Genomic DNA, 9,570 nt, shown 5'->3' with positions numbered 1-9,570 from the left:
CACACATAAAAAGGTACAACTAGGGGCTGGGGATGTGGCTCAAGCGGTAGCGCGCTCGCCTGGCATGCGTGCGGCCCGGGTTCGATCCTCAGCACCACATACCAACAAAGATGTTGTGTCCGCCGAGAACTAAAAAAAAAAAAAAAAAAAAAAAAGGTACAACTGGGCTGGGCCGGGGCTCAGTGGCAGAACACTTGCCTCCCATGTGTGAGGCACCCGGTTCAACCCCCAGCACCACCTACAAATAAATAAATTAAATAAAGGTATTGTGTCCATCTACAACTGAAAAAAATAGTTAAAAACAAAAGGGAAATGGGCTCGTGCATCTCACTGGCAGAGTGCTTGTCCAGCGGCTCACTCTGTCCCCAGCAGAGGTGGAGGAGAAATTGAGACACACCCCTAGATGTGCTCAGTGAAACGGGTCCTGTGGGGGCCACACTGAGTGACCAGTCCTGATGCATCAGGATCTGAAAGATCACTGCCGTGTGGCGCGGTAGGGCCATTAGTGCCGTGACTGGGGACTCGGTCTTCTCCCCCACTCGGACAGCAAGGCCAGTTGTCTGAGGAGGCACACCTGGGGCAGAGCTTCACTCACCTGTGCTTTCCTAATCCTCCTACCCCTTGCCCTGTTTGGGATAGAGTGTTCCATGGAAACGCCCTTTGTGTGTCCCCTTCTCTTGCTCTGCCCTTGGGTGTGGCCTTCCTAGATGTCAGTCAACCTGCTGACAGTGGACATCAGGAAGCTGGACTCAGCCCCCCAAACCTGACCCCCTGCCTCATTTGAATGGCTTCTCCCCAATAAAAGGGGTCAGCACATTCTCCTCTCTCTCTCCACAGACCCCTAAGGTCAGAGGAGCCGTCACAGGACCCACAGGAAAAGGTCTCTCTGTCTCTGTGTGGTGACCCTGTGCCCTCAGTTCACCTGGAGTGACCCTGAGTGTTTCAGTCGTGGAATGTGACAGAGTCCACTGACACAAAGAGCCAACCCTGCATAGTCCACAGGACCCTGCCTAGAGCAGAGGAAGCCAGAGGCCGGAAGGACAGCGGTGCCGGGGAGTGGGGGAGGGCTTGTGTTTAAGGGCACAGGCTTTGGGTCTGGCGTGAGGAAGGGTTCCAAGGTTGGTTGCAGGACCGGAGGAGAGTACTTAATAGCACTTGGAGCACACTCTAAGGTGGTTGAGGTGGAAGATTCTAGATTATGTGCATTTTGCCACAGATTTTTTTAAACATTTTTTAATTGTAGGTGGACACACTATCTTTATTTATTTATTTTATTTTTTAAATGTGGTGCTGAGGATCAAACCCAGGAGGATCGAACATAGTGCCTCTCGCATGCTATGCAAGCGCTCTACCTCTGAGCCACAATCCCCAGCCCCAGATTTTTTTTTATTTTTTAATTGTTGATAGACCTTTATTTAATTAATTTATTTATTTATATGTAGTGCTGAGAATCGAACCCAGTGCCTCACACAGACCAGGTAAATGTGCTACTGTGAGCCCCAGCCGCAGCCCCTTTGCCACAGATTTTAAAGAACTTGCCCACCACGCCAATGCCAATAGCGCTCAGGGATGCGGAACACTGGGAACTCTCGCGCACTGCTGGTGGGAATGAAATGGTAGGCCACTTTGGAAGACAATCCGGCAATTTCTTACAACGATAGACGTATCCTACCGTCCAACCCAGGAATTATACACATAGATATTTTACCCAAGTGATTTGAAAACTTATGTTCACACAAAAACCTCAGTCACCATGTTCATTCATAATCAATGAAAACCAAGGAAACAAGACATTGTTCCATAGGCAAGTGAGCTGGCGGGGCCCTCCATTCCAAGGGTCCCAGTTAGCCAGGAAAGGCACGCCAGCGGCATGGCACCTAGGCAGAGCCCCAGGGATTGGGAACGCACCTCGCCAAGGGAAGTCAGCCAGCTGGAAACACTACCCAGTGTGCGATTCCGTTTGTGTGACATTCTAGAAACGCAAAGCCAGAGACAGGGTAGAGATTCGGGGACTGCTTGGGATGGAGTCTCTGTGGGAGCCTCCAGCAGGGAGCTGGGCAGACCTGATCCATGGGCCACTGCAGGCTCCTCTGTCTACAAGCAGGGAGAGGCCAGCGCTGTCCTTCTGTGTGGACCATCCTCCCAGCCCTCTTTGCAGAGGTGTTCTGACACATGGAGGAGGATGGGAGACAGGCCGAGCTGCCACGTGCCGGCCTCCATGACACGCGCCAGTGGCTGCTGACCCAGCCCTGGCTTGGCACTGGGCCCCAGGCTGCTCCTTCTTGTTCTTTCTCTTCAGGGTCCAGGGAATTGAACCCAGGGAATCTCAGCCAATGCGCTACCTCCCCAGCACTCCCTTTTTAAAATTTATTTTATTTTCTTTTTTAAAATATTTTTTATTGTTGTTTATTTTTTATGTGGTGATGGAGATTGAACTCAAGGCCCCATTCATGCAAGGCAGGTGCTTTACCACTAAGCTATCTCCCCAGCCTCTTTTTATTTTTTTAAACATTTTTAGTTGTAGATGGACACACACCTTTATTTATTTATGTATTTTTAGGCAACCCAGGGCCTCCTATGTGCGAGGCAAAAAAAAACCCTGAGCTACAACCCCAGCCCTTTATTTTGTCTTGAAAGCCTAGCTTGCTAAATTGCCCAGGCTGGCCTTGAACTTGCAATCCTCCTGCCTCAGGCTCCAGAGTTGCTGGCATTATAGGATGTGCCACTGTGCCTGACTACCCAGTCATATTCTTGTTAAAAATAATTAAACCCGGGCTGGGGCTGGGGCTCAGTGGCAGAGCACTTGCCTTGCACTCATGAGGCCTGGGTTTGATCCTCAGCACCACATAAAAATAAACAAACAAAATAAAGATCTATAACTGAACAATTTAAAAATAATAATATGGGGGCTGGGGATGTGGCTCAAGCGGTAGCGTGCTCGCCTGGCATGCGTGCGGCCCGGGTTCGATCCTCAGCACCACATACCAACAAAGATGTTGTGTCCGCCGAGAACTAAAAAATAAATATTAAAAAAAATTTCTCTCTCTCTCCTCTCTCTCTCTCTCTCTCTCTCTCTCTCTCTCTCTCTCCTCTCTCACTCTTTAAAAAAATAAAATAAAATAAAAATAAAAATAATAATATGTTAAACCTGAATCAGGCTGATCACTGAAGACATTGAAAGCCAGAACTGGCTGTAAGTTTAGAAAGAATATCAAGTGTTAAGACAGTCGAACTGCACCTCAAGGGTGCCCTCAGCAAGGTCTAGAGTGGAGGAACTCTCTAGAACAAAGATCTGCCCTCTGGCAGGTGCAGTGGTACCTTCCTGCAATCCCAGCTGCTGGGAAGGCGGAGGCAGGAGGATCATGAGTTCAAAGCCAGCCTTGGCAACTTAGGGAGGCCTAAGCAACTCAGCGAGGCCCTGTCCCTAATTAGGGTATATTAAAAGGGCTGGGGTTGTGGCTCAGTGGTTAAGTACCCCAGGTTCAATCACTGATACCAAAAAAAAAGTGAGGGGACTGGGGAGCATCTCAGTGTAGAGCGCTTGCCTGGCATGTGCAAGGACCTGGCTTCCATCCTCAATGCAAGAATAAAAAAAAAAAAGAATCATTAGATGTGATGTCTGTAAGGTGGAGCGGGCACCACGGTCTTTGAATGCTGCCATGGGGTGTGACAGGCTGGCTGCGATGCTGGGGGCATCAACCTCTTGGCACCAGTCCTGGCAGAACTGCCGAGGTTGCATCTGAAATCTGGACGGAGGGGGTCAGTCTCAGGCTATGCAGAGCCAGGGTGGGAGTCTCTCTGTCCCTTTGGGGCACACAGGTCCCTCTCTGACTCTGAGATCTCCCCATCACCTAGGAACACATGTTGAGCCACCCTGGTGCCAGGAGAGGGGAGTGACACTGGGCCCAGGTCTCTCTTGGCCTTGGTGGCTTCCATACACCCCCTAATGCCAGGCAGGCTTTGGCCATACCATAAGGGCGAATTAAGGGTCAACCGTGATGGTCTAATCTGAAGCTGGTGTGACCTGGCCTCAAGAGTCAGGAGACCCATGAGGTCCACCTGCACTGGAGCAGGGGACAGGACCCGCCAAGGCCAAGTGGCATTTACAACCTGGAACCAGAGGTTCCTGGAGTGGGAAGGAACCAGGCCAGGGAGCTCCCAGCAGGTCCAGCACCCACTGGACTTGACCCCTCCTGCCTCATCCAGATTCCCACTCCTAGGGCTCCCCAGGAGCAGGCCTTTTTGTGCTTGGGAAATGTCCCCAGATGTGCACCTGTGATATGGTTTTACTGTGGTAAAAAAATACATAGAAGTCGCCATCCCGACTATTTACACGTCCACTCACCACCTCTAATTGCAATCAAATTTTTTTTTTCCTGGTGCTAGAGATTGAACTCAGGGGGTTGATAAGTACATGGCTACCCTAAACCCCAACCCCAGGTTGGCAGCTCTGCCCTAGAAGGACATTTTGCTGCTCTTACCTGGGCTTCAACTGGGATCAGACTCCTTCAAGGCCCAATTTGCAGGCCAGTCAGAGCCATCCCTCTTGGACAACTAGCACGTCCAGCAGTGACCCCATGATGTCTGCTTGGCCAGCCAGAAGCAACCTCCACCCTGTTTCAGCCCCACCACCTGGGGACCGAGGACCGAGCCCTCAGAAGGCACCACTCCTTGCTGCTCAGGTACCTCTTGGTGGCAAGCAGTCTCTGCGGTTAGGGATCAGACATCTCCAGAGGGGAGTTCCACTCCAGAGCAGAGGCTCCATCTCTGGCTTGAGGGAGGTTGAGTGCCCGGCACGGCGCAGCGCAGCGCAGCCCAGCCCAGCCCAGCCTCCCAGGCCACTGTCCACCTGCCCCACACACCAGCACAGGAGCAGACCCTCAGTGTACTGTAGCACTTTATTTTTCCTTACTCAATTAAGTGTTGCTGGGGCCTAATGTTCTCACATAACAGTAGAAAACCAAAAGTTTTGTCATCTGGTAAAGAATTGAGTACAAAAAACCTTACATAAATTAAAATGAATAAATTTACAGATGTAAATGCAAACCGTTTCCAACTCAAGGCAAGTCATAACCAATGGTGGTCAGGCGGGAGAACATTGGTAAGAACGGAAACTGGGTCCTAAGGCTCGGACTTTCCCACCCTGTTAGACCGGCAAGTGACAGCTGGCCCAGGAACTCTTGCCAGCCCGAGCAATCCTGGAAGTCTGTCAGCCGACACATGAATACCCTGCACAGATCACTGCTGTGGTCTCAGATTCCCTAAGCCATGAACTTCTCCTTTATGCACGCTCTCACCTCAGGTACCAGGTGACCGAGCCACATGGACTAAAGGCTTAAATCAAAGATATGCACAGGGCATTAAACATATACCAAGGGAACAGTTAACTTGAATACAAGGTCAAAATCAGCAACGAGTTCTACGTTCCAGTGCTGACATCAGATACAAGCTTCAAGGACAATTTCTTTTCAAAGGCTTATTCCAGTTTCATGAGGCTAGCATGAGGTGTATACATTTGCCAGAGCAAATTTATACTTCAGATTCAGCTCATGCAGCAGGTGCCTGGCACCTGCTCAGTCCATCTAGAAGCATTTGCGGTGGACAATGGAGGGGCCCGACTCGTCATACTCCTGCTTGCTGATCCACATCTGCTGGAAGGTGGACAGTGAGGCCAGGATGGAGCCCCCGATCCACACAGAGTACTTGCGCTCAGGGGGCGCGATGATCTGTGGAGGGAAAGGACAACAGTGAGCACCCCGAATGTCACACTGCTCCCTACATCCTGGGGCCACACCAGAGCAGCTACCCTTTCCACAAGAGCCCAGCCCTAACCCCGCCAGGCCAGGCCTGTGCAGGCTAGGTGAACGCCCACCTTGATCTTCATGGTGCTGGGGGCCAGGGCTGTGATCTCCTTCTGCATCCTGTCAGCGATGCCTGGGTACATGGTGGTGCCGCCCGACAGCACGGTGTTGGCATAGAGGTCTTTGCGGATGTCGACATCACACTTCATGATGGAGTTGAAGGTGGTCTCATGGATGCCGGAAGATTCCATACCTAGGGAACAAAGCTCTCCCTTAGCAGCCTGAAGACTTCCAGGTGGCAAGGCCCTGAACTCTGTGCCCCATCCAGACACCTACCCAGGAAAGAGGGCTGGAAGAGTGCCTCTGGACACCGGAACCGCTCGTTGCCGATGGTGATCACCTGCCCATCGGGCAGCTCGTAGCTCTTCTCCAGGGAGGAGGAGGATGCAGCAGTGGCCATCTCCTGCTCGAAGTCCAGGGCAACGTAGCACAACTTCTCCTTGATGTCTCGCACGATCTCCCGCTCGGCCGTGGTGGTGAAGCTGTAGCCGCGCTCTGTCAGGATCTTCATGAGGTAGTCTGTCAGGTCCCGGCCAGCCAGGTCCAGACGCAGGATGGCGTGGGGAAGGGCGTAGCCCTCGTAGATGGGCACCGTGTGGGTGACCCCGTCACCAGAGTCCATGACAATGCCAGTGGTGCGCCCAGAGGCGTACAGGGACAGCACAGCCTGGATGGCCACATACATGGCCGGTGTGTTGAAGGTCTCGAACATGATCTGGGGGGGACAAGGAGCAGCTCAGTCAGAGGCAGGAACCCAAGGCCACCCCTGCCCACACACTACATGCCGCATGCCACAAATGTGATGTGTGGAAAAAGAACAGAACGCAGGCAGAAACACACAAGAAACCTGGAGGCCTCAGGGAGGAAATGCCAGGAGAGGAACAGAAGCCTGGAACAGCAAAGAGACACTTGACCGTCAGGAAATGAGGCTCAACAGAAAATGACTGTGAACAGGGCGCCGGCCGGGCTCTGCCCTACCTGAGTCATCTTCTCTCTGTTGGCCTTGGGGTTCAGGGGGGCCTCCGTCAGCAGCACCGGGTGCTCCTCGGGAGCCACGCGCAGCTCATTGTAGAAGGTATGGTGCCAGATCTTCTCCATGTCGTCCCAGTTGGTGACGATGCCGTGCTCGATGGGGTACTTCAGGGTCAGGATGCCACGCTTGCTCTGGGCCTCGTCACCCACGTACGAGTCCTTCTGGCCCATGCCCACCATCACGCCCTGCAAGGGAAGGCGTCAGGCTTCCGTCCTGCCGCGCACAGGGTGCACAAGGGAGGACCGGGGGCCTCGACTCACCTGGTGGCGGGGGCGCCCCACGATGGAGGGGAACACGGCCCGGGGGGCGTCGTCGCCGGCAAAGCCAGCTTTGCACATGCCGGACCCATTGTCAATGACGAGCGCGGCGATTTCCTCTTCCATGGCGATCTGCTCAGAGATGTGACTCATTCAGGGGACCCTCGCGCTCAAGAACGGCCCCTCCCCAAAGGAGGACAGTCGGCTTTCCGCCCCAGACTCGCAGGGCGGGAGCCGGGGAGCAGCAACCGTCCACAACCGGCGGCGGCACCGAGGGTCCGCACTGCGCCGCCCCGCCCCGCCCCGCCCGCGGGCGCCGGCCTGGCCCGCGCCTTTGTTCCCGCGGGCGGAGCCGCTGGGACTCCCGGACGGCGAGCAGGCCCTCGGAGGAGCGGGAGCGGGAGCGGGGTCGGGGCGCGGGGACGCGGGGCGCGGGGACGCGGGGACGCGGGCCGCTTACCGGCGGAGGACGGACGGCGGAGCAGCGAGAGAACGCGGAGCGCGGGCCGGCGGCAGCGAGTGAGACCCAGCGCGGCCTCCCCCGCCGGTACTTAAGCGAGCGCGGGGCGCGCGCGGCCCCAGAACATGTCCATATATGGCGATCTTTCCGAAAGCCGGGCGCCCATTGGCCCGCCTGCCTGGGACACGTGGGGCCCCGGCCCGGCCCGCGCCGCCGCCGCCAACCGCCCCGCCCGCGCCGCCCCCGCGCGCCCGCGACCCTGCGCGGGCCGGGCTGGCCTCCGGGGGTCGCGGGGAGGGCGCGGCGCGGAGGACCGGCAGGCCCCGCCCCGGGACTGCCGCACCGCGGGGAGGGCTGGCTGCGCACCGAAACTGCTGGGTCCCGGGCGGGCCGCGCCCCGAGCTGGGGTGAGTCCCTGCGGCTCCGGGCCCGCGGGGGCCCTTGAGCCCCTGACGCCCCCGCGAGCTTCCCCAGCTGGGTCCCCGGAGGGCCTGGGTCGCGAAGGCCGGCGCCCTTGGGGGTAGTGGGTGGGCGTCCCCAGGCCCGCGGAGCCGGCGCCCGTCGTGGTCGCTAGGAGGGGCCGCCCGTCCCGGCGCTGCGCGACCACAGCGGCCCTCCGCTGGAGGAGGGGGCGCCCAGGCCGCAGGTCCCGCGGGCCCGAGACGCGGACGCCGCCCAGGATTGGGGTCTCGCCACCCCTCTTCCTCGTAGGAGGTGGTGTGGCGGGCGCTTTGTTTCGTTTTGGTCACCTGTGGACATTCCGGGGAAATGAGGCGAGGAAGGAACCCTGACTTTCTAACTGTCGGCCTCCCTCCGTTGCTAGGCAAGACCTGAGGTCGGAACCGGAGTGGGCTTGGGCACAGAGCGTATCGACCCTAGGAACCCAGGTCGGGGAACCTGTCACCTTTGGCAGCGCCCTGGCGCACCTGCCGGCGCGTGCCCTTGGTTGTCCCGGGAGGGGGAGCGGGCCCTGTGGTTTCTGCGGGCTTATTCGTAAGCTTCTGGAGTGGTTTCGGGTAGAATTAACCAGCCTGGCGGCAGGGGAGAGCGCTGGGGGAGGAGCCGGCAGTGGCGCGGGGGGACTAGCTCAAGGTCACGGGGCGCTCGGCCGGACCCGGACAGGTAGGGGGCGGGGTCGGGCTCCCCAGGAAGGTTCCACACTCGCTGTCTCTGGGCCACTTCGGCCCTGCAAGGTCGACTCGTGTCCCCCCCCCCCCAGCAGTGCGGCTCACCGCTGGCCGGAAGACCCTCGCGGACGGCCACTATGCCTAGCAGGGAGGCTTTTGAGTGTGCGAACCCTCAGATTTTCCAGGGGCACCTGCAAGACTACAAAGTGTGCCCCACCCACGGGAGGACGCGGGGTGGATTTCCAGGAAACCCACTCTGACTCGGGTTGCCGGGCAGAGCCGCGCGCCTGCTGACCCGCGCTGAGGCCTTTCACTGACGGGGACCTAATATGCAGTGTCACACCAGAGCCATGGGGAGGTGGGAGGTAGCCTCAAGTTCGGCCGGGGAGCACCTGCGTGGCCTCGGACCCCCGCCTCCTGCCGGACACCTTTGCGCATGTGCTGGCGCGGCTCCAGGCGACCTCTGCCCCGCCACGCCCGCCCTCTGCCCACCTGCGGGCGGCTAGGGGTCGGGCACTGGCCGTTCCCTGCGGGGCCGCCTGCCCCTCCCTTCCTCTCTCCCGGGCGCGCCCCGCTGCGGAGCCCAGGTGTGGCCCAGGTGTGCGGGAGGGCGGGAGAGGGGGAGGTGGAGGCTCGCCGCGCGGCCATATTTGGCAAAGTCGGCCCGTGCCCCGCCCGTCGCCTGGAGGTCCGCGGCCACCCTGAGTCACCGGGCGGACGTAACGGACGGGGCACCCGACTGCTCCTCGCCTTATTTAGTCAAGCAGGCCGCCCATTGGCCCGCGGGACAAAGGGCGTCGGCGGGGAAGCCCAAGAGTGGGCAGACAGCCCC

General features: G+C 57.6%; 1 protein-coding gene across 1 annotated transcript; it reads right to left on the bottom strand.

Annotated features, from left to right (window-relative positions):
• Positions 1-4,880: 4,880 nt before the first annotated feature.
• Positions 4,881-7,771, bottom strand: Actg1 (actin gamma 1). Its single transcript, XM_078041436.1, has 6 exons — positions 7,612-7,771; positions 7,155-7,283; positions 6,840-7,079; positions 6,138-6,576; positions 5,873-6,054; positions 4,881-5,726 (listed from the first exon to the last, which is right to left on the bottom strand). The coding sequence occupies exons 2-6, from the start codon at positions 7,275-7,277 to the stop codon at positions 5,583-5,585; spliced, it is 1,128 nt and encodes a 375-aa protein (XP_077897562.1). The 5' UTR covers positions 7,278-7,283; positions 7,612-7,771; the 3' UTR covers positions 4,881-5,582.
• Positions 7,772-9,570: the final 1,799 nt, after the last annotated feature.

The sequence above is a fragment of the Ictidomys tridecemlineatus genome, chromosome 3 (assembly GCF_052094955.1).
Source record: "Ictidomys tridecemlineatus isolate mIctTri1 chromosome 3, mIctTri1.hap1, whole genome shotgun sequence".
Lineage (NCBI taxonomy): Eukaryota > Metazoa > Chordata > Mammalia > Rodentia > Sciuridae > Ictidomys > Ictidomys tridecemlineatus.
Note: the sequence above shows the minus strand (reverse complement) of the source record. Positions and strands in the feature narration are given on the sequence as shown.

Coding starts and splice junctions, on each gene's coding strand:
- Actg1 (XM_078041436.1), bottom strand. CDS start 7,277: ATGGAAGAGGAAATCGCCGCGCTCGTCATTGACAATGGGTCCGGCATG. Junction 6,577..6,839: donor ACAGAGAGAAGATGACTCAG/GTAGGGCAGAGC, acceptor TGTCCCCCCCAG/ATCATGTTCGAGACCTTCAA. Junction 5,727..5,872: donor CCAGCACCATGAAGATCAAG/GTGGGCGTTCAC, acceptor TTCCCTCCACAG/ATCATCGCGCCCCCTGAGCG.